Source organism: Melopsittacus undulatus, chromosome 11 (assembly GCF_012275295.1).
Source record: "Melopsittacus undulatus isolate bMelUnd1 chromosome 11, bMelUnd1.mat.Z, whole genome shotgun sequence".
Classification (NCBI taxonomy): Eukaryota; Metazoa; Chordata; class Aves; order Psittaciformes; family Psittaculidae; genus Melopsittacus; species Melopsittacus undulatus.
In genome coordinates this window covers 17,220,663-17,245,120 of record NC_047537.1, presented here as the reverse complement: position 1 = coordinate 17,245,120, position 24,458 = coordinate 17,220,663, and the positions used below count along the sequence as shown (strand labels likewise).

The following is a 24,458-nucleotide window of genomic DNA, read 5'->3' as shown; positions in this document are numbered from 1 at the left end:
AAAAAAGCCCAAATAAACAACAAAAACCCCTTCTAAACATAAAGTGTTTGAGAATACAGTAAGGCTATCTGGGCCTTTGAAGTGTTTGAAGCTTTTATATTTGTATATCTACAAAAGTGTGTTTTAGCACCATCTCCACAGTTTATAGCCAGAAGTGTTTCTCAGTTTTCTATCTCTCCCTTCTGACAGGAGGCCTGGTCTTTGTGACAGCCAGAGCGGGGCACAGAGGCAGTGCGGGGAGACTTGGAGCAGGTAAAGTGTTCTGCTTGTAAATGCTGCGTTTGACAGCTGAGTACAGTTAATGTGTTCTGTTGGCAGTGTGTTCAGGTGGAAGGCACGAGTGTGGGTTCTGACCCTTTTTCCCGTGGTGCTTTCTCTTGTGACTGGGGGCAGAGGGCTGGGTGGCTGCACCACAGAGTGTTGGTTTGTTTTCCTTGCTCTTTGTGCCCTAGTTCCTGTGAAGAAGGGAGAACTAAAGCCGAGTGAGGTGTGAGCACTGACTTACCTGAAACGTCTAAATGTAAAGATTTGTACATCTTTTACGGATGTTGCAAATTTAGTCAGAGAGTCAACTCCAGCTTTTAGCTCAATTGTGGGAGTCTATCCCATGCTCATGATGTGTCAGACCTCTTATTTTCCTGGGGTGTTTGGAGGCTACACTTGAGCAGTTATCAGGCGCTTTCCGGGCGCATCTCACCGCAGGCCTGTAGGGACACCCCCAGTTACTGTATGCGGCCATTCCCGGGCCCTGCTTCGCGTTGTTCCCGCGGGCGCTGCTCCGGAGGGTAGGGCTGGTGCCCTCGCTGCCCGGTGACAAACCCCTACGGGCTCGCGTGAGGCGCCGCCAGCACTGCTTAAGGCCCCAAGACAGGGATGCACCTCAGCCCAACCCAGGGGACCATGAAGAAGCGGGCGGCAGTAGCCCGGCCTCTTGCAGGTGCCAGAGGCGCGGAGCCCGCCCCGGTCCCGAGAAGGGAAAGGACTACTGGAGGAAGATGGCAGGCGGGCCAGCACCGCCCTGTGCCGCCCCCCACCCTCCCGGCCGGCCGGGGAGGGGCTGCCCCGCCGCTCCCTCGGGCCGCCAGCGCCGCGGCAGGGCCCGGAGCTCGGCGCAGCGCTTCTCCCGGCGCCGCCGCCTCCGCCGGGGCGGGAAGGGCCGCTCCGCTCCCCTGCGCGCAGATCTGCTCCGTGTTTTCCGGGCCTTTCCGTTGCTCTCGGGCCCCAACAGTTGAACGTGCTGCGCGGGGCTGGCCCCGGCGCAGTTCGCCATTGGCCGCGCCGCCATAGCCCCATGGGCGTGCGGGCCTCGCATTGGCCCGGCGTCGCCGTCCATCAGGCAGCGGCGGACTGCGTCAGGTTGGGTTGAGCGGCGTCCCCTTCCCTGCCTGTGTCTGGCGGCGGCTGCGGCTGCGGGGCCGGTGCGGGCGGAGGGGCGCAGCGGAGGGCGGCCCGCTCCCTCGCTCGCTAAGATGGCGGCGGCGGCAGCGGCGGCCGTGGCGCGGCTGGAGGGCCGGGAGTTCGAGTACCTCATGAAGAAGCGCTCTGTGACCATCGGCCGCAACTCATCGCAGGGCTCGGTGGACGTGAGCATGGGCCACTCCAGCTTCATCTCCCGGCGCCACCTGGAGATCTTCACCGCCGCTCCCCCGCCACCGCCACCGGCCGGCGCGGACGGGCCGCCGCCTCCGCCTCAGGGGGACCCCGCAGCTGCTACCGGCGGCGGCGGAGGGGACTTCTACCTGCGCTGCCTCGGCAAGAACGGTGTCTTCGTGGACGGCGTGTTCCAGAGGCGAGGGGCGCCGCCGCTGCAGCTGCCCCGAGTGTGAGTAAACCGGGGTCCGGGCCTGCTGTCCTTCCTCGGCACACCGGGGCCGGCCCTGGCCCACCCTCCGGCGCCCCGCCGCGCCTGGCCGCCCCGACCTCCCAGGGAGGGTTGGCTGTCGCGGCTTGGGTGGTGCTGCTGTTCATCCGCGTCGGTTGTCCCCGTTGCCGTTTGGCTGGCACATGGTTCTTGACAGGCGGGGAACCGGCCTCGTCCTGGCGATACACGCGAGCGGTGCCCTAGGCCTCCTTCCCGCCAGTCTCTCTTCCCACCGCCCGGCACCACCCGGGCACCGGCGCCTCCGCATGCTGCCCTCGAATATGTCCTTCCTCCGGCGGCACGTCCAGCTCCCGCTCCAGCCCCATCGACAGCCGGTGGTACAGGTGGGAAGCGTGAAACCCCGGCAGTGTTGGGGCTGAGGGTTGACAAATGGTCACCCTACTCCCGTGCCATGTCTGGCACGTAGCAAAATCTGAGTTTGGGAGCAAACCCATCTGCAGCAGTGCTTGGAGGTATTGTAATTAGCAAACAGTATTGGATACACCCTTGAGTATTGTTTATGTGCTTCAAAGGAAACTAGTCAAGTGGTTGTTCACATATCTGGGATTTCTGAATTTCAGATCAGTGCTGAGTACATCTTGTAACACCTTTGGTGTATTTGCAGAGTATGGGGTGACTGTTTTATGCCTGTGATTTTGTGGTAGCTTTTGCCTCTTAATTGTAACATATATTTATCTATGGATAGACTGAATCATCCACGTGAAATACTTCTGCTAGTTTCAGTGTTTAAAATGTTTTTCCTTACATGAAAACAAATGCATTAAGAGTTTTTAAATGGTAATACATTTCTTTAGCATTGCCAAGCATTAACTCATTTTCTAGGGGTATATGCAAGGCCTACCTACTACATTTACTGTAAATGAGTAATCTGTGTTTTGAGGAGTTGCATGTAGGAAAAGTGAAAGTGTCATGGTTTAGTATATTTTAGCTGTCCTGACTTAGAAAAACCTAAAAGGTTACAAGTGTTTTACCTTTATAAAACATATGCCATTAGTGGCATAGTCTTAACGGCTTACAAGTTCTTAAACTGTATTTAGCATATTGATGGTGGATATTTTCCACTTCAATGTCTTAATGTTAGTTTCCTCACCTGGTTCCTCTGTGCAAATCAAATTGTCTACCTTTCTGCTTTCTAGGAAATGCTCCTTCTGAAAGGGTTTACAAGTGCCAGTACATGTAGAGTTGTATAATCATAAATGCAGTCAGAGGACTTGTTTGACCTTTAAATGGAACATATAATTTTGCTTTCTCCTTTTTAATGTTAATAATCATTTGCCATGTGGTTAATCTGTATTTTAATCTAATGCATGTATGAAATATCAAATGTGGGGTTTTTTTCTTTTTAAACAGTTTGGTATAAGACACTAATTGCAAGCAAGTTTTTGAGCATTATATAGGTTGATTGTGAGAAGGCTAGAATTAGTTTGAGTAATGTAGTCACTAGCATTCTGTTAAATACTTAAGACATCAAGAAAAAAAAAGAGCACTGCTTCTCCATGCTGGCCATGTATTTATTGACTTGTAATTTATTTCTTTATACCAGTGTTGCTTTTTTAAATGGAAAGAAAATTCTGAAGGATTTTTGTGTGTCACCTTTGTACTGAACAATAATGAAAACTTGTGTGCAGTTAACATTTCTTCACCAGTGCATGTGGGTGGTGTTACCAGCATTTGCTTGAAACTGACTGTTCAGTGATTACACTGTTTCTTAGACTGCACACTGCTAGTCTTCAGTTTCAAGATCTGTAAGCTGGCTGAAGTGCTTACCTCCTGGTTACAAAACGTAGGTGTGATCTTCCACCAAGTTTTGTACATAAAAGGTGGCATACCTTCAGTCCTGGCTGGGAACAATGGAGCGGTGTGTATGCTGGCTTTCTTGAGTCAACAAGCAAAGGGTGTTATCTTGAAGGGCAGGCAAAACCTCCAGGGTCATAGTTAGACCGATGATTAAGATTAAATACTGCTTTATTAAAAAAAATTATGAAAGGAAAGTCTGACTGGAGTTGTGTAGGGAAATAGTAGTTTCATTATTTGCAAAGCTTTTTTTGTTTGTTTTAAACAGGGGAATCTTCAGACAAATTCAAAGCAGACGTTATCTGCTTATAGCAAGTCATTACTGTGAATTACACATGACTAATGTTGTTGGTAGCCCTGTTCTTGAGTTTCATTGTAGATTTAGCTGGTCACACTGAAGATGATCTCCTGGATTTTCAGATTCAAATTGTGTCACTCCAGTATAATGTAAACAGTAATTAACAGTTGAAATATGATTGGAAAGAAAGTAGTTTTGGTGTCAGTTCAAGACTGATGATTGCTAAGGTCCATCTCAAGTCACCACTAGATCTATTTTTGTTGTTGTTTAATCCTGCTGTGTTGCCAGTAATACGCTTTGCCTATGACTACATAATTATTTGAAATTTTAATGGCAGGTGAAGTTTAAAAAAATCAGGGAGGCATGTTCCTTGGTTTGTTTTTAAGTAATCTTGGAAACCAAGAATGGAGGGTTTGTTTCTGGTTTGTCTAATTAATAGTGACTTTCAGATGACTCCAAGTAAAATATTGTAACAGCCTTGAAATGTCTGATTTGTCAGTAATAATTTTTGCAATTCCAGTGCCCCTGTCCTTTTTTCTTTTTTTTTTTTTTTTTACTTTCAGCACAGTGTTTTAGTATTATGCTATTGAAATTCTTTTTTTTTTAATGGAAAAACAGAACTACAACTCTGTAATCTATGCAAAACACATTGTTAACACCTGGAGAAATTAAAATTATTGATGTTAGGGTATACTTTTACCTGTAAGAAAGACATCTTTGTTTCTACAGATACAAATGCCATGAAATGTGAAATTACTGTGCATTAAGATAACTGTTCTGGTTGTTATTTTTAATACTTCCATGGAAGTCTTGCTCACAATTCAAATGTTTAAGTTCTCAAGCAGGAGGTAACAGCAGTGGGAAGTGTGTTTTTTGTTTTTCCAATTCTTGACAGACTCACCTACCTACTTGTGCATATACAAACCAGCTGTCGTCTTGTTAGAGAAGTAAAATGGGGGCTGGAGGGAAAATAGCAATTTTTTTGTTCATGTCCAGTAAGCAGGTCTCCTGTCAGTGTCATGACACAGAGGCATGGGATGAAAGGGGTTTTAGTCTCCTGTTAGAAATCAAAGCAGCTCAATTAGTCTTTTACAATTACCTTGAAGATGCAAGGGCTGTTACTCTCCAGTTCATAAAGTTCATAGTTTTTAATTGGTTTAATTTGATGCTTGTCAAATGTTCCTGGACTTCAGTGAAAGTGCTGTTAGGATATATTGCTAGGTAAATAATAACATCAGTATTTGACTTTTGAGGTACTTGGCCTGAAAAATACCTTTTGTACTGGGCCTGGCAGCAGCTGTTGACAGAGCTTTTGTATACAGCTTTTGGAGAGGCAGTATTCCAGACAGATGTAACTGATACAGCTGGAAAAGCAGACTGACTTCTGGGTACATCTTAGCTCAGAAGAAGTTCTGTTTTATTTTTATGTTTCTTGGCTGTGCTTTGTATGTTAGTGTTTGAATTCATGAAGATCCTGACATCTTGGGTTTGACTGTTCCAAGACAGTGTCTTGTTCATTTTGACAAAACTATAGATTTTGTCTGTTAGTAATTACTTCTAGTTTTGTGAAAGTATGTTTTTGAATCATAAGCAAGATACCACTAACACAGGAAGAGCATTTCTAAGATGCAGCTAGTCCATTGCCTGCCTCCAAGAGTAGTCAATAGCAGTGCCTAGGGAGGAGCGGAAAAAAGGATAAAGGTAAATGGGTGGGTTTCTCTTTTTTTTTCAGTTTGGATTCCAGAGTCAGAGTTGATTTCTTTTTGAGTTAAAGTCACTTACTGTGGCTGCATTTTCTTCTCTTTTCTTAAAAAAAAAAAAAGTTATTTGGTTTTGTGTTGTTTTGTTTTGTCGGGTTTTTTTTTCCATTTTTATCCCTGTAAACCTCTTGTATCCACAGCATCCTTGGGCAGCGAGTTCTACAACCTCACTGGAGCCCAACCTGGAAAAAACCCCCCTTTTTTTGCTGAGTTTTTTGAACTTGACACATGGTAATTTCATTTGATGCAACTTCAGTTAGCTCTTTTTTATGAGAAACAGTAAATAATTCTCCTCCTATTCTGTCGTTAATTTCATGAAAAAGTTTGTGTTCAGCCTTACCTGAGCAGGAAATAGTGCAGCACATTGCAGAGAACCTCTAATGCACCAGTGCACTTTTTTATATTGTCTTATTGCTGTTACTTAAGTTCTTCGCAGGGTTTGATTGCTGTAGGAGTTCCAGCTGTGGCTGCACACGTGCTTGATCTCACTGGAAACAACTGGCTTTAAAGTTGAGGTGAATGGGTCCTAACGTCTCCTTTGGTAGTGTTGTTTGATAGTTTAGGAAGAATCTTCTTTGTTTGCTTTTTAGCTTACAGTTTATGTTTTAAAGATTTTTCTCATGAATATAAGCATTAGATTCCTTAGGAAAACAAAACACTTTTTTTTTCAAGGAATGTATTTTTAAGTGTAAATTAATACTGGATTGGCATGTGTGTTTTACCTTTCTTGACAACACTGGATAGATAAAAGTTCCTCCTAAGGAAGATAGCTGGCTGAAACATTATTGAGACCTTCTCAGTGATTTGTGTTCAGAGGAGTATTTTGAAGCTTTGTACTGGTTTTATTTAAACTATGAATTACTTAGAGGTTATCGCTAAGCACAAAACTAAGTAATGTTGGACTTGGCTGTGACTTATGAATCAGTCTCCAGAAACTTGTATTTACTTTCTTTAGCAGATGCTGTCCCCATGCCATAATGACTAATAAGGTTAACTGGGCTGTGTTTATAGGTGGGTTTTTGGCTACTCTCAAGTAGGATTTGCAAATGTCAAGCTCAGTAGCAGTAGTGTTCTCATAAGCAGATCTGATTGAAAAGGAACGTGGGAGGAAGAAGGTAGAGCACATGTTATTTGAAAGAAAAATAGAGATGAGTGTGAAGTTTCTATAGTCATAATTTGTGTTACAGTTGGTTCTGTCATTTCATTTTTTTTTATATTTCCCTCTCAGATGCACACATCTTTTGAGTGATTTTTTTTTTTATTTTTTATTTTTGTTACTGAAGCAGCATTGCAAATTGTCATACACCAGTCAGGTAGTTGAGATAAAGCTTAAACAGTTTTGTATTTAGATTAACCCACACTGCCTTGCTTTTTCTGTTGGTATATTGATATGTATGATGAACCTTCCTTAATGATTCTACAGTTTTACTGACTTTACAAACCTCTGTAGCCAGCTATGGGAGTAAGTACATTCTTTGTACATGAAATACAGTAAACTGGGAAGTCATCAAAAAATTAATGGTTTGTTTATTGTCTGTAAGTTCCAGTTCTATGACACAAGCAAGGTTAGCGTTGGTTTGGTTTAAAGGTGCAGTCAGTATTAAAACTATTCGAAGAATCTGTAGGTAAAACAGAGTTTTGGGATTCTTACCCTCAGTTATAATGAAGTAAGATAAATGAAAATAAAACTCTTTGCTTTGCATTGATTAAATTGGAATGCAGTACTGATCCTCAGCTGTGAAATGCAGCATGTTTGAGTAGGAAGAGACAACTTTTGCTATTAGATTAAGTGTGAATTAAGTAAGTTAATAAAGAAAGTTGATCTTTCACCCCTGCTCTTAAAAATAAATGTGTATGATTAATTTGCTTATAATTGGGAAATGGCATTGTCATGTAAATATTAGTTCTTCATGAAGGTAGATGTGTTATAAAGAGTAATTCTTGTGTGGAGGAATTCTGCTGCTGTTGAGTTTGGTTGTTTTGTTTTGGTTTTCTTGAGCATGTGTAATTCTTGCCCAGAAAGCAAAGGATTTTTTTGAGTCACGCCTGAGCTCTTCAAAATGAGATGATTGTGCATCTGATCCTATGTATTTTTCAGTAAATACAGCAGTGCCTTCAAGATCTCTCAAGTCCTATTAACTCATGTGAAATTATGTAAAAACAAAGAAAAAAAACCCAATTTCAAAGAGTACAACAAATTTGTCATGTGTTAGCGCATGTGAGGCCAGTTGCCTTGCAGCCTATCAGGAGTTTTCACAACACTTTTCGTGTTTACTAAAAAGCTCATATCTTTCATGGAACTTCATACTGAAATACTAGGAAGGTGGTGGTTTTATCTACTGTCTCTCTTGTTTTCATGATAAAAAGTTGATGTATAGTGACATTTGTTTCCTGCGACTTCCTGCCTTTAAGGAGTTTTTTGACCTAGATAAAGCAGTCAGAGGGGAGGAACCGTATTTATTCTGCAGCTATTCCACACTGTGTGGCATAGAAAATAAATGTTATATTCTTAAAATTTCATCATTGCTGTGTTATTGTTGAAAGCTGCTGAGGTTACTTGAAGGGGTAGTGCAAATCTTTGTGATTTTGTAATGCATCATTTTTTAAAGGGCTAAAGAAGCTCTGTACATGATGGGAATATCTTTGCATTTGTGTGTGTGATTCTGCTGCAGCTGTTGCTTGTGCTTCTGTGCTGTTCTGTCCTTCATGTTAGTACTGCGAATCAGAGACTTTGACACAGCATCATCTTTGGGTCTGTACAGTTGAGTGTTTGTGGGAGTAGAATCTTCAGTATTCAAAATTTATGAATGCCTCGAGTATTTGTATTTGAAGATACTATCTTTTGGTTTGTCCATGTGCACCAAACAAAATAAAAACCATGAGCAGATTGACAGTTATGTCTGTGCTAAACTAAACATGCCTATTGACTTCAGCAAGATGGTTCACATGGATAAAGATGCATATGGAGTTGAGCATTTGTAAAATCAGAGCTGTAAAGAAACCAGAGATGTGTCATTATCACAGCTTTATGAAGCGTAACAAAATTAGTATAAAGTTTTCTGGAAGTAATTATATATTAGTGTTAATTTAACGTTTTACATTAAGAATTGTGGAAGAGACCTTTAGCCAAACCCCTGTTGAAAGGAGAATTAGATTCAGCATTAGATCAGACTGCTCAGCACCATGTCTGTTTGAATTTCAAGTATCTCTAGGGATGGCAATAACTAACTGTGGAAGATGCTTTATGTAATTACAAAATACCTATGTTTCCAATTTAGCAGAATTTTGGGAATACACAGGCTGGTTTGCATAACTGTGCCACTTAGCACTAACTCACGAGAAAAATACTTGGTTACTACTTGGTATTGCTACTTGTTACTGCTGGTGGTGGTCTGAAGTAAATGCAGTTGCTGACAAATATTCACACCCTAATGATACCAATGTTGATAAATACTGTCCTCACAAATCAGGAAGACAAAATGGATTTGGTCAATCTATTAAAAAAAAAAGGCATTTCAAAAGGTATCAGGCCAGATCTCCAGGGTAGGAAACTGCTCTGAAAAGTAGTAGTAGAGTGCATTTGAAAGTCATGACTGAAGAGAAATCGTTAGATGCCTGTACTGAAATGATGTGTCAAAGCCGAGTGATGTGATGATTGTGTGGAAACAGGAGCTGTATCAGGGAGTACTGAGACGTGCTGGAACTTCATGTGGTTCTGGAATTAAAAGCTGTTTGAAGGAATCTTTCAAAACTGCAGTGGTTTAAGGGGGTGACTACTAAAAAGAATCGAAAGCTGGAGGAAATCCCCAATAGTGAGGGACTTAAGGCATTCTGTATGTGTGTCTCCTCAAAAAGGAGTGCAGAGTGCCTGGGTTGGTGTATATACGCTTTTATGGGGGTGATTTAGACTACTGAAAGGCTTGGTAAGTGATCAAACACAGGTATAAGAACCCAGAGGCTGTAAACTTAAACTCTCAGGCTTTGAAGTAAGCGGATATTTTTAGTACTAGTGGAACAGCTTATTAAGAGTAGTGGTGTCTCTATTGCACCATCTTCTGTTGATCAAAAATCAATACCTTTTTGGAAAAGGTGCTTAAAAAAATAAACTTTGCTGTGCTCAGGTGCAGTATAGGTGCACCCATGAGGCCATTTCATGGCTTAGGGCTGGAAGAGGTACAGGTAGGTGAAGCTTCTCAGTTGTTCAGCCTTTACTTCCACTGCAGATCTTTTTTTAAATATTCTCCCATTGGGTTATAGCAAGAGACTTCTTTATTATGTGTTTTAACAAGGTGTCAGTGCTTGGCTGGGTTTTTAATTAAAAATGCTTCTAAAGCATCAAACACATAGTTGGGCATTTCTTTGTTTACACTTCTCAGCACTGTTTTCTCATGCAAATGATTCTAATGCTTTTGTTCATTATCATCTTGAGTCTTCCTATTGGAGTGCACTGGAATGTTTCAAAGATAATTTTCATACAATACACAGTGATTCTTGGAAAATTCTTTAAGTCTTGGATACAGCTCATGAGGTATAAGCCTCTTAGTTTTTATGTTGATAGGAAGTCAGGTTAGTATGTAATACAACAAGTATTTACACCTTGTACTGAAATTAAATTCAGGTTTTCTAAATCACTTAAATGGAGATGAATGTGTGGGTTTGGTTCACGCATGGACAAACTAACTAGTTGATTTAAGTTGCTTTAAAATTCTGTTTGCAACGTTTAGCATGTTGCAGTATGGGAGCAGGTAATTTGCTGACCTTTTTCCTTCTTTCTTCAGTTTTTTTTTCCCCCCCATCACAGCTGGGAGAAAGTAGTTTAACTTCCATTGAAGTGTGAAAGTAGTTTAACTTCCATTGAAAGTAGTTTAACTTCCATTGAAGTACTTTAACTTCCATTGTGTGTGAATATGCTTCAGAAAAGTATACCTGAAATGTTCATGTATGAGTAGTGATTTTACTACATGTAAGGTAGTCTGTTATTTATGAAGATACAAATGCATAATTATCTGGAGTTTATTTTTTCTTTTTAGACCAAGAATATGAGGAAAAAAATTGATTTATCACTTTGTCCTCTGGACACATTTGGAGTGTTCTAGGCAGAATATAATTTGAGTAGACAAAGCATATACACAAAGTTTACATACTTTAGTAGTAGGCAGGCTTGTTGGTTACAGTATTAGTGCAGTAAACACACAAGGAAAGCAGTTGGAAAGTATAAACATTAACTCTTAAAGAAAAGAATTTCCCTCCTTAGGTGGTACTGCTGTCTTCTGGCCTGTCCAGATAGAAGGCCTGTGTAGCAGAGAGGGGAGACAGACTTAAGATTAGAAAGACCAAGGCTTAGACAAGAGAAGGGTGAAGGTACTCCTGCAGATTTCTGCTTGGGGGTAAGCTCAGATTTGAACCAGGACAAGCTGATTGTTTACAAAAGAACAAAGAAAGAATAATGTAAAGAGGATGATTTTAGCATTGTGCCATGTGCAGGTTTGAAAAATGGAAGAGGATAATACAGTTGCCGCATAGGAAAAAATGAGGATATAGGCCAATGTGTTTTGCTTTAGGTTATATTAAGGGGTATTAGAGGAGTTTGAAGTTCTGTGAAGAGGAATGAAAGGGTTTGGTGGGAGACCTGAAAAAAGATGGGAAATAAGTTGAAGATCATCTCAAGTTTAAGCAGTGAGACTGAGAAGCAATACAATTGTTATCCTTAGAGAATGCGAGGAGGCTCTGACTTTGTTATTTAATTTGTGATACATGATTCAGAAGAATGTGAGGTCTCACTTTTTAGAAACAGGCTGTGCTTTCAGGAGCGTGTGAGCTAATCTGGTGTTTCACTGCAGCTGAAATGAACCATGGGAGGAGAAGGTCTTGTTTTCTGCAGTGCTCACAGCTGCAGGTTGCTCTGGCCTTGAAGCTCATCAGATGTTCCGTGAGCCGCTGCTGGCTGCTTTTTTTGGCTATTTTTGGGTGGTTTGCATTGAAGTGGCTCACAGAGAGGTCTGGCAAGCAGTGGAGCTGGCACAAAGTGTGTGGCAGGGCTGCACTGACTTTCAGCAACAGTCAGCTTGCTGTGTCTCGTGGAATCGTACGTTAAGGAATTACAATTTCAAGAACCATGATGGTCTGTGGAATAAAAATAGAAAGGAAAAGAAAGATCTAAAATAGTAGAAGAGCAAAAATTATTTTTTTGCATTAAGAAACACTTCTAATACAAAAATGTTTTAATCTTGAAAGTTCCTGAGACAGCATGCTTTTTAAGAAAGGGCTGTGCTAGGTATGTGCTTAAAGTTAAAAGGATAAGTTAAAGAAATTTTTGCAGGATTTGCTGAAGTTGATGATGCAGGTAGATCTGGATTTCCTGTGTTGTCTTCTGAAGGTCTCTCCTTGGTAAAATGCAGAAACAAAATAAAGTTATCATATGAGAGAGAGCTTCTTCTTTTCCCTCTTAGTGCAGGACAGTAAAACAAGGATGCGTTTAAGACAAGTGTGTTAGTAGTCAATAAAGAAGTGCAGTTGAGCCAGGCTTCCCAAAACACTTAGGTAGCAGGCTTGGGACTAGCTCTGTGTTTGCTTTGTTCAGATACGACTGACTTCTCACTGTTGCTCTGAGACATCCTTCAAAGGGAATGAGGTGAAATATTTAAATAAAGCAATTGTGGGGAGGAGGAGCAGATCATAACAAAAAATGCCCTTCATTTCCAGTGTGGTATCCTGTGGACTTGGGTGCTGAGGAAAGTTAGTAGCCATGAATTACATGAACTGCCATCAGTCACAGTCCTGTTTGGAACTTCCACACATGTAAACATCAAAAAAGGTATTGAGCAAAGATGTGTTAAAGGAAGCAAGTTACTTCCTTCCACATGTGAATATTCTGGGTGTGGCTGGGTTAGGCTCAGATGAAATTCTTACTAGATACTCTCTCTGCTCTGTCTTTCATGGTTATCCATTTATATGCTTGGTTTTGGGTAACCAACAGAAGCACTTTCAGTTGTGTGTGTTTAGATCTGCGCCAGGATGTTCTTTCACTGGGTGGAGGGAGTTGATGGCTTTGTCCTTTTCTGCCCTTTTATCTTACTAAATGTATTTGTTTTTTAGTAGCATTAGGGGCTGCAAGCCAAAGGATGAACTGGTGTGCTTTTCAAATGATATGAAAACATTGCTTTGAGGAGTGTGCAATTTATTCTTAAGTAATTTTACTAAAATTGCTAGGTTGGGTAATAACATTATCAAGCAGTCCTGCTTCCAGTGATACTCTCAGGAGTTAAAGAGTATAGCTTTTTTCCTGGCGAAACTTTCATAGATACATCACTGAGTTGAATAAATGCAGTAGTTAAAGGTGGTTACCCTGTGCTATGAATGTGGGTTCTGAAATGAATGCAGGACTAAATTTGGTGTTTAGGGTGGGCTCCACTGTTTGTGGCTCTTTGTAGTAGTATTCATTCAGCTTTCTAGATATTGATAATTGCTACAAACATTTTGGACCTGGAAACCACAGTGAGTATGTCAGTTGAAATGTTCAGACGCCAGGCACATTTAGCAACACAGGAAAGAGTTGCAATAGGTAAAAACCACAGTAGAACTTCAGTTGTTTGTTTATCCTTTTGAATTGAAATTCAAGCCTGTGTGTTTAAAACCTTTTCCTGGTATTGGTCTGTCCATAAAGCTGAGAAATGCATCTAGTCTGTATTATCAGCAAATTCCAGAACAATTTAACAGTGCTCAAATGCCTTGTGAACCCTGCCAAGGCAGAATAACCTGCAGTAAATGGCACAAAGCTGTATCATTTCTTGCCTGTTTCATTACTTAGTTCTCAACTGGCTGCATCCCTTCTCTTTTTTCTTTCTTCCTGAAAGGTTGTGGCCTCTGAGGAGCGTTCGTGTTTGAGCAGAATCACATAGTGACTTGAGAAGTTAATGGAAGCTGATGAACTCTACAAGTTGTTGTGAGTGGTGTAGCAGAGTAATGGGGTGAGATGAAGGTAACAGTGAGCAGCAAGCTGACAACAGAACAGGCTTTTCTGGAAGTGTTTCATTGTTACTTGTCATCTTGGCTTGAATATCCAATTCTGTCGATGTCCAGGTTTTCTGTAACAAACTTTCTTCATTATAACTGAAATTCTGCCCGGATTCTGTTGGAACTTGAAAACAGTTTAGTTTTCTGAGCTGTTTTCTGTTTTGAAACTTTTTCCGTGGGCTAATGTGCTGGTTTCTCATATAGTATTTTTCCTTAATTGCATGATAGCATAAGGGAGTATTACCTATTGCAGATGAAAAAAATCAGCACTAAAGAAACATTAAAAGAAACTTGTCCAAAGGTGAAATGAGAAACTGAGTTCACAGCTGGGAGAAGAATTTTGCTCTTTCCACCTGTCTCTGTTTTAAAGATGCAAGTTAAATTCTGAAAGCAGTTAGTGATCATGATTTTAAATTTCCTTCATGAATTTTGGCCTGTTGTGAATGGCTTTTACTGTGTACTTCAGCACCAGAAGCCAGAGCAATCAGCAGCAAACACACCCTAGTACACAAATGTTTACTTTCCTGTCAGTAATGAAATAACCCGGCTTGGTTTATGGTGTGGTTATTCTGAGGCTGGAAGATTGTTGAGCCTGGAAGAGATCACTAACCCCAGCTTGTTACTTAGCTATAAATAAGTTTGGTCTGCTGTGGGCTAGTAAGCACTCAAGATTCTTATGTGAGGTTATGCACTATTATCTAAGGCTATCAGCAAAATGGGTGGTTTTAAGCCTTTAAAGAAAAGAAGCATGCCAACCATGGAAAAAAAAAAAAAAGGAACAGAAAAAGAATAGAAAAAGAGTAAAAGCAGCATATGAATGTAGATAATTCAGCCCTCTGTCAGAAGGGCTCATCTCTTTTAAGTTTGGGGTTAATGTGTCAAAGTTGCTTTGGCTTAGTAGTAGCTGAAGAAAACATTACTCATATGTGTGTCTCTGTGTTGTTTGCGTTAGTTGGACTGCAGCTGACCAGTGTGCCAAAAATAATTGCACTTCACCTGGAAAGCTTAAAAGCATGGCTATATAGAATACAAAATAACCACGATGTCTGAGTGTGATTTTGCATAGGAGAAGTAATAGGATGGTGAGTATGGAGAGGAGACTGAGGAAGGTGTTTCTGAGGGATTGAATGTGGTAGCTTAATTGAAATGAGAGTTGTAAAAAATAGGCTTTTCTACAGTTTTTGAAATTAAGAAAAAAACACTGCACTTGTGGAAATGAGTATGGGAGATGACAGTGTAGAAATGTGCTGCCCAAGTCTCCTTGGGGAGGCTTGGGAAGGCAGGATGTGGTTTTGTTTTCCATAATCCTCTTGATTCCATTATTGTACTGCAGCGCGTTTGTGCTTTATCTCCAAGGTGAACTGTTGTGTCTACAACTTCTTTTTGCAACAACATTTGATATTAGTAGGATTCAGTGGTAGTTCTTCCAGTTAAATTTCTTATCTTGAAGGTCTAAGTAGTTGAGGGTTAACTACTTGCAGATAAATGAGTACCAGGGGACTTGGGTGCCTGTTGCAGTGACACATTGCATTTCAGCCTGGACATCCCTGGGCTCTAAGGAAGTGTGGAGTACTAGATGTGTTACACTAATGCAATTTTGTCTTACTTATGACTGTTTTGCCTTTTGGTAGCTGCTTGTTTGATCTTTCCCTGGGAGATTGAAAGAAGAGAATATGTGTGACTGTCTTACGCTTTTATAGGGATGTTCTGTGGTAAATGAATTGCTGACTGAGAGCATACTGACAGTGTTTGGTACAGAGAGAGCTAAAAGTTGGGCTGGTAAAGTTCTTCACTGAGTGAAGGAGACTTTTATTTTTAAATCTGAAAGGTCCTTAGATAGATGCTTCATGTCATCACAGTCATTAGAATAACCCTTGTAAAGATGTTTCAAATGGAGACAGGATTTGACTTGTGCAGGTAATGATTTAATGCAGAAATAAAAAGGAAAGAGAAATTGCTCTAGGGGATTTCAAATTGAAATACTACAGGATGGGTATTTAAAAGGAAGTGAATAGATCTAATCGTAGCCACTTGTTTGAATGCAGAAGGGGTTGGTACCAGGCATTAACATACAGTAGGGAGATGGTGATCCTTTCTCAGCAGCCTGTGTCAGCACTAGAAGCAACTTCCTTGGTACAGCTTTCACAGGAAAATGAATGACTGTACAGTTGGGAGGCAGAGCTGTTACAGAAAACAGGTATTTGAAATTTGTTGTTTGAACACCAACTGAATTTGGTTTTTCCCTGTATGTTTTGGAGTCGTAAAACTACACCATTGCATGTCATCATCATCTGGGCAAGAGGCTGCATCATTGTATATATATGTGTGTGTGTGTTTGAGAATCTGGTAGTCTCCAAGTTGCCTCTGAGAATCACAGATACTACAACAGTCATTTTACGTTATCTTACATAAACCGAGTCTACTGGCTTTAAAAGTTGCTTTGCACTACCACTGGTTATATTTAATGTAAGCTCTTCAAATGAGTTAGTGCCAAGGAAAGCATTGTTTGCAGTATGGAGAAATAACCTGCAAGCCAAAATGAGCATGTATTCATTTTGAGTGGTGTGTGTTTCATCAGAGCTGCCCAGATCATGTCATCCCTGAAGGCAGCACATTTCAAATTTAAATGTTTAAGCTATTACAACATGGAACATGCTGGTGAATGGTGCCAGTAACATACGCTGAACATATGACCAGCACATGCCCCCACTTCAGCACAGACCATGAATTACTTAGTTTGTGTTCCAAGCTGTTTATTTTTGCAAGGTTTTTCTTCCCTCTGTCACTGTCGAGCACTGAGCCTTTTGTTTCCTTTTTTCCCTTTTTTTTTTTTCCTCCTCTTGCTGTTGATTCTTTATTTCTAGTTTTCTGCTGTGTTTCCAACACCCAACCTCTATTTTGTGCTGGTACTTCGAAGCCTGGTGTCTCATGTGGTTGCGTTGTTGAAACTTTGGAGACTAGTCTGATTATTCTCAACTTGAAATTGAGACAGAAAATGACCTTATACTTAATCTTTTGGGACTTGATCTATATTCATTAGTTAGCTGTGATACTTCTTCTCTGTGTAAATTTTTTACCATTATGTTTAGCATCTGCAAAATAGCTGTTTCTTCCCTCCCCCCCCATCCTGTGTTACCTTTAGTAAGTAAATGGTGTTAAGCATCCACTCCATATGCCTGTTCAAATCTTTAAAACCAGTTTTTTAATCACAGCTCAAGTTCATCAGACTTCTTGTCGTTCTTCAGTTGCAGCAACTTCGTGCTGTGGATTCTGGTACAAAATGTCTGAGGAATACTGGAGAGCAACAGTAAATAAAATTTAGATGTACATACAAGTACATTGCATCATTGCAGTGTGTTTTATAACATTTTGGACAGTTTTATCTCTCTGAGGGGGTCAGGATTGACACGATTAATTTGATTCGGTGAGCTTTTCAGAATGTTATAACTATTTAAATGCGCCATAGGCAGCAGGTTTAACATTGATACATGTTTATCATTGCTATAATCTATATACTTTTTTATATATTCTTTTAAATTCTCATACCTCCTGAGGGAGTGCATTGAGTTAAAGGATGCACTGTTACAGAAGGCTTTTGCTTCTCAAGTATATTGGTAAACTATTTTTCAAGCATTTGCAGTAATGTAAAGTATCTTTCTTATTGCTGTTTTGAAGAGGGTGAGTGGGTTTGCTTTAATGTTCATATTCAATTTATATAGTAGTACAGTTTTATTAAAACATGGGTAGCTCTTTCATCTCATTCTAAGCATAGCTGTGTGTAAGATTCAGTTTGTGAAGATAAACTGTAACTAACCCTTTGGTTTCAAGGTTAGCTAAAAGAGGCTAATTGGGAGCTAGAGCCAAAAGAGTCATCCTGTTCCATCCGGTATGTTAGAGCTGGTGTTCACATTGTGTGATCAAGACAGATTAGCTTACTGGTAGGCCTGAAAAACAATCCCTTGGAAGAGGAGGAGAGAAGCAGGCTCAGGATTAGTTTTCTGTCAAGTCAGGAGTGCAGTTTTTTCCATTACCAGATGGGAAGAAATGAGTAAGATTGATAAAGTGTCTTCACAGTATCTTACATAGCAGTTTGGTCAACATTTGAGCTGATGTAAAGGTTTTCTGCTCTTGCAAGGCCATAGTGATTCTTTCAGATTCTGGATCCTGGCTCCAGAACCCAGCTGGCTCTGGCACCACTAGGTCCCATGTTAGCCAGTTCTCGCACTAGCCCCGGGGAATACTATTTTCCTCTTAAAATACTTGCTTCATTGGGTTAACTGATGATGCATTAGTAAGTTGAATCAGCTCACTGAGGGGCCTGACGTGCCCTATGTTTAGCAAAGAAGTCCCTCGGACTCCACAGGCAAGAGAGCTACGTAATGTTTCTGGACACTGTTCCCCCTTCTGTGGGGAGTGTAGGTCATAGAGGTGCTATCCATGTACAGAAGTAGAAGAAAAAGCAAGTAAAAGGTGACCACTGTGGATTATGAACTTGGACTGGAAAAGCAACAAAACTGTGCTTGTGCTATTTTAGTAGTTTCCCAAGTGTTTGTGTGATTGATGGTCTCATTTTGCACTTCACAGCAGAAATATCTGCAAATACAGATAGTTGATAACTAGTTTCTGGTAGTCTCTGTTAAGCTTATGTGTTGTTTTTTGATCAGTGAGGTTTAAGGGTTTCGTATCGCATTTCAAGCTTTCTGCACCAAGTGATGGTGTCCTGTCTCATTGCCTTTGTGGTCCTTATGGAAAAGTCACTGATTCTTGTGACACTTCATATAAACTGACTGTTGTTTTCTCAGGAGAGAGAGCAAAACTGATTGTAAGATATAATTTTGTAACTGAACTAATTAGTGCTCTTAAGGTTTTCCCATTGTGATTTCCAATGATGATTAAAGCAATGTTAGCTTAAAAATACCTAGCAAACCTTTTTGACTTTTTCTAAAAACCATGGCAAACAAACTTGTACGTTAATATTAACATTTAGTGAAAATTTTATAATATGTGAGATAGAAATCTTGGTTCTTTCTTTTTGGGGGACGGATGTTAGGTGTAGTTTTATAGAGATTGTCTTTAATCATCTGAGGTGTCTGTTAGCTTAGCTTTTAGCTTTTCTGACTTAAAGCCTGTGCATTGTTCTATGTATACTGGAAAAATCTGTCTATTAGAGTGCAGGCTAAGGCCATGGTCATGCCCTCTAGAACTGTTCAAATCTCTCTTAGATCTTCATATTTTAATCCTTCTTCATTTTAGCTTGGATTTTTTTTTTTAATAGACTTTAGACCTAGGAGTATCAGTCTTTTACTTTTCCAGATGGATGTTTCTAAAATCCTAGAATAATTTGACACATGAATTAAAAATTAAGGAAAAGGGCTCCTAATACGTTAATAGTATTTGCTGCTTCTTCTGTATTTATGATAACTTGAGCTTAAGGGCCACCTTATATAAGGTGTATATATAAGGTATGTATGCCTTATACCATGTTGGTATATTATTATACCATAATGTAATACCATTAAATTATGGTATAATATCAACAATAATATGCTTTGATATTATGATATATGTAATGGTATTTATATGGTGCTTCCTCTGCTAACAGGGATTTTTAAAAAGATTCGTTCTCAGTATAAAAGTGTTTTTGTCATTATTGAAGGAAGTATAGTATAATGCTTTATACACACATGGAAATGAGGAAAGGCTTTCTGTAGCTAAGGATTAACATTTCATTTTAACATAATATATCTTTCTGAAAATCTGAATCTTTCAAATATTGGTTGATTTTCAAGTCTAAATGGAAAAATGTTAATTTAGGTACTTTGAAAATTAGTGTTTGCAGTTCTTTTTTGATGCAGTAGCATGTGCATGGAACTCATTTGCATCTTTTCAGCCTCACTGTACAAGTGGATGCTGCAGTGAAATTTGGAAAGAATCACATGACTGATGAAATTGTTCTGAAATATGCCATCCTACATTCAGATCTCGCTACAGAAATGTCTGATTTTATAGCAATCAATATTTGTGTATGACAGAAATGAAATAGTAACAGCAAATGGTCTTCTGAGATAGGGAGGGTCCAGCAGATAGATGGTATATGGGGAGCGGAGGATGGAGAGTTCTTAATAATTTGAGTATTTTTTTTATATGTCAGGTTTCACAGTCCCATTCAGGGAAGAATGGTGCTCAGTTGATAAGTAGGGGAAGCCGGACTTGGATGAGCATCACCTGTTTCTTCAGGGGGGGTGAAAGGAAGACACATTGCTTTATATAAATCTAGGGGAGCTTTGCTCATTGAGGGAAGTTTGTTGGAGCAGTTCAGCAAAATGTTCATCTGTGTACAAGAACCATTTGGAACTTATTGCATCTTGCTTTTGTCTAGCATTTCTAAGTATTTCATGAACTTTGGTTCATCAGTCTGGTCACACAAGAGAAGACTCTGCTCTATTAATTTATGTTCTGGAAGACTTTAATGTTGTGTCAGTTGCTATGTAGAGTTGGTTTGCCTCTAGCATTTCTCAGAAGGACCAGAGTGTAAAGAGAGTGATATATTGTAGGATAGCAAAGCTCTTCACTGTGAGGGTGATGAGACACTGGCACAGGTAGCCCAGAGAAGCTGTGGCTGCCCCATTCCTGACAGTGTTCAAGGCCAGGCTGGACAAGGCTTGGAGCAGTCTGGCCTAGGGAAAGGTGTCCCTGCCTGTGACAGGAGGTTGGAAGTAGATGAGCTTTAAGGTGTCTTCCAACCCAAAAATAATAGTAATGTGGCTTTTTTTTTGACCAGTGAAAGTTTTTGCAGTTGCCAAATTGCATTGACCTGCGGTGGTGTAGGAGGTTGATTAATTAAAAACAGTGGATACAACATAGATAAACAAAACTGAAGTAAGTCCTTCAATATTGCAAGATGGTAGGATGTACCCTTCTTCACCTCCAGCTGTGTCACTGGGATGCTGCAGGTTGTTCTTCATTGGTACAAGTAACAGACATGAGAGTAACAGTTTTAGTAGCTTGACAACTCTTCGTTGTCTTGAATGAACTCCACTTTGTTATTAAGGGAAAGGGAATGAAGAGTCCTTTTTTCCCCAGATATTTTTCAACATTTAGGATATAAATTCCACCTTTTTTTTTCTTAATTGCTTTAAATACTATGGGTTGTTTTTTGTATTTTTTTTCTTTTTGACAATGGAAAAGAAAAAATCCTGTTTCTCATAGGTACATAGGAGGTGAAGTTAGTGTAGCTTATCATCTTCAAATTCTTCAGTGTATAACTGTATATTTTAATTAGAATGTATGCATTTAATGTAGAGTTTGCATGGTGTAACAGTAAAGGACTGGTGAAATTAAAGTGCCTCTAGCTCTGTTTTGGAGGATGTGATGTATTCCTTGAGATACACGTGCATGAATTACTTTCTGCTGTGTAGGCTTCACAGCCACCACTTGTTTTTGCTCCTTCAGCAGCTACAGCTACTCCTGTGCAACAAGCAGGGATTGAAGTATTTCAGTCTTATTTAATTGAACAGTCTCCCTTTCTCTGAAGATGTGTGTTTCACTGGTGCTCTGCCTCTTGAAGTGGTTGTCAGAGAAGGAGGATTTAAGGTATGATCCAGTCAGTGGTTTAAACAAAGATTGGGTGTTGAGGAAAAATATGTTCTGTTCCCAGCTCTGTTGCACGCTTGCCAAAAGGACTTGGCTAATTTACAAATCTGTTTAATCTGTTTTTAAAAATGGGGATAATACTTCATGGGTGGAGGCAGGGGGATGATGAAATTCCAGTGCTCTTTTCTAGCACTTTGTATCAAGAGCTATACTTTGCCTTTTAAAATTGATTCCTTGGGGTTTGAAGTGGCTTACTTTGTCTGCAGTGCAGACACCCTGCTCCTCTCCCTTTCCACTTGTCTCCCTTTCCCTTATTTTGAGGTCTGTTGATTCTGGTTTTGTCAGTGCTCCAGTCTTTCTTGCATACTCTACCTGTGTGAATGCTACTATCTCTAACCTTTGGTGTGTCTAGAGTGCAGAGAACACTGGATCCTAATGTGTTATGCTGCAGTGTGCTCAGTGCTTCAGTGTTTCCTAATGAACGATGTTACAGAAATGCAGAGCAGTGTGTTTATTCAGTTCTAGTTACAACCTTGAAAGTAGTAAATATATAGGAACATATAAATGCCTTAGTTATTTACTAATACATAATACATGTTATGACTGAGAAATTTTATTCCTCGTGGAGTTTCTAGTATGTTATGTCTTTAGAGCCGTAGAAATGTTGTGGGGAATGCTTGACTTAAGTGGCCATTATCCATCCTATTAACAGTGATTGCAGTCCAGATACTGACTTTCTTGGTCAAGCTAGAAGGTCCCAAGTTAACCAAATTTTATTCTCTTTCTAAGTCTTGAATATGCACTCTTGTTCACAAGCAGAGCTCTGCACTTGCTTTTCTGACCAGTGTCTTCTGGAAGCTTACTTTTCTGTATTAGTTCAAATTTCAGTCTTTTAAAAGGAATTGTTAAAACAGTTGCATAATAAAACATTTTCTTACATAGTGAGAAATACTTACAATACTGCTTTAAATTAAGGTGTTGTGGTTTTACTTGACATTTTTTAAGAGATTAGACTGTGAGATGACTTAAATTTACTAAAGCATCATCAAACTTCTGTATTTGGGCTAAAGCAGTTTTCTGCCAGGTTAGTAAATTAGGTGAAGGTGCTCCTGGTAACAGATAAATGGAGTAATCCTGTGGCTGGGAACAGAACTAGTGCAAGAGGCAGGGAAGAGCCTGCCTTGTTTGGCAGTGCTGAGCTCTTACATTGCTGTATCCCAAGAAACCATCCCCAGGATGAAGATTTTATTGCTAAGAGCCTGGTGGTGCCTTCCTGGCTTCAGGAATCTTGGCCTACAGTTTTCATTACTTCACTAGATGTTTGGAGTGAGTTTCATTTTGCTTAATACTGGGCAGTGTGTGACTGAATGAAAGTGTATGTGTGTGTCTACACATAGACTCCCATTAAATTAAAAATAAGCATCCCTAGACCTGATTTCTCCAAACGGTTTCAGCTTTTCCCTTCTCTGGGCTGTACACCATAAAGTGTCTATTAATTTTTATTCGCTAAAAAGCTAAATGACTAACACAGGTACAGGTTTATGCTTGGAGAAATTAATCCCATGCTTCATGTTTGTATGCTATACCCTTTCCTTCTTTGTACTGTTGTTCTTTTATCAGTACAGTGACAATGGTTAACAGAGATTCTCATGAAGGCTCTTTATTTTGTTATTCCTGGGCAGATTTCCACTTACATGGCTATCTGGCTTGTTATATCATGTCTGTTAGTTTAAATTTTTTTTATCCTTCTGTATTTTGCTGCTGCCCTTTATAGCAGTCCATGGTTTTGAGAGCTTAGCATGATCTGAGAACAGCTCAAGAGTAGTGCTTCTCAAGGAATATTTTCTAATAACAATGTGTTTGTCGTCGATTAAGTGGTTTCTTTACTTTGCAGTCTTTCAGACTCTTTGGAGTCTTGATTGGTCCTTATGTGCCCACAGAAGTGAGTAAGGATAAAGTAAGTTTATGGAAGGCTGTGGAGCAGTCCACGTATATAAGCTCTATAGAGGGTCTACACCTTCACTAGAAACGTTTTAGGAATTTGCACATAGAAGAAGAATTAGGAAGTGGTTTGAACATACATTCTGCCAAGTACAGTTGGTTAAAAAACCCATCTTGGAATATAATACAAAATCTTGATTCCTTTTGAGATACCCAGCTCAGCAGTATCCCCAAGGTGAAGCAAGTATGAAGTGGCCCTTGAACATCAAAACACCTTTAGGTAGGTAATTGTGAAATTTAATTATTGCCTGTAGCTTTTAGAGAGGAGTCTGAAAAAAGTCTGTTCTTTGACCAGACAGGCAGATTTAAGGGGGAAATGAAACACTGCTGTGTACTCAAAATTAGAGTTGGTAGGAAGCAGTTTTTGTCACTCTTCAATGGCCTGAGTTAGTCATGGATTTCTGTGTGAAATAAAGGACTATTCTGCTCTTGGAAGCAGAATTCTGTCTTGAAAAGCCTGTCTAAAATAAACTTTGCTTCCTTGACTCAGGAATAATGATTTTTTTTTTTTTCTCTGTGCAGCCTTGCCCTTGTGGGTAGCTGTTCTTTGGGTAATGATTAGGGAGGTTTGGCATCATTTTGCAGTAGAATGCAGGTCTCTGATGTAATAAATGAAGTCTTTTGCTGCTAAAGTAATGTGTGAGTCATAAGTGCTTTTTTTATGATTATGCTTGCGTCAAAACACATCGTGACGGCACTTGTTCACTGTACTTCCCCCTACTGTTTTAATTGGAAGGAATAGTAAAATGCCAAATGCTGTAGGTTTGGCTCTGAGCAGTTATGTTTAGTTTGCTGATAGCTTTTTATTTAGCACTGCTTCCGCCTGAATTTTTGCATGCCTTTGAATCCCCTACGACTGAGGGAGAGATGCCAGGCACCTCTGTAACCAGCTAACTTGCTACTAAAGGGTAGAGCGGGTTTGGTTTATCTCCTTCAGCTCAGCTATAATTGTAAATCATGTGTTTTACAGAAAGTTGTGAATGGTATTTACTGTTGTGAAAGTTTGAGTTTGCATGTTTGATAATAGGAAAGTATTGTTAAATGCAGTTATCTAGTAGGAAGAAGAAATTATGATTGATTTTTTTACTTTCCCATTGTTGTGTAGTTTCTATTTTTT

General features: G+C 40.0%; 1 protein-coding gene across 1 annotated transcript in view; it reads left to right on the top strand.

Annotated features, from left to right (window-relative positions):
* Positions 1-1,232: 1,232 nt before the first annotated feature.
* Positions 1,233-24,458, top strand: part of FOXK2 (forkhead box K2) — a gene marked incomplete at its 5' end in the record, with an annotated part of 47,687 nt that continues 24,461 nt past the window's right edge. The window contains one exon of the mRNA XM_034067429.1: positions 1,233-1,822. Coding sequence (XP_033923320.1) covers positions 1,233-1,822 — 590 coding nt within the window. The remainder of the gene's footprint in view (positions 1,823-24,458) is intronic.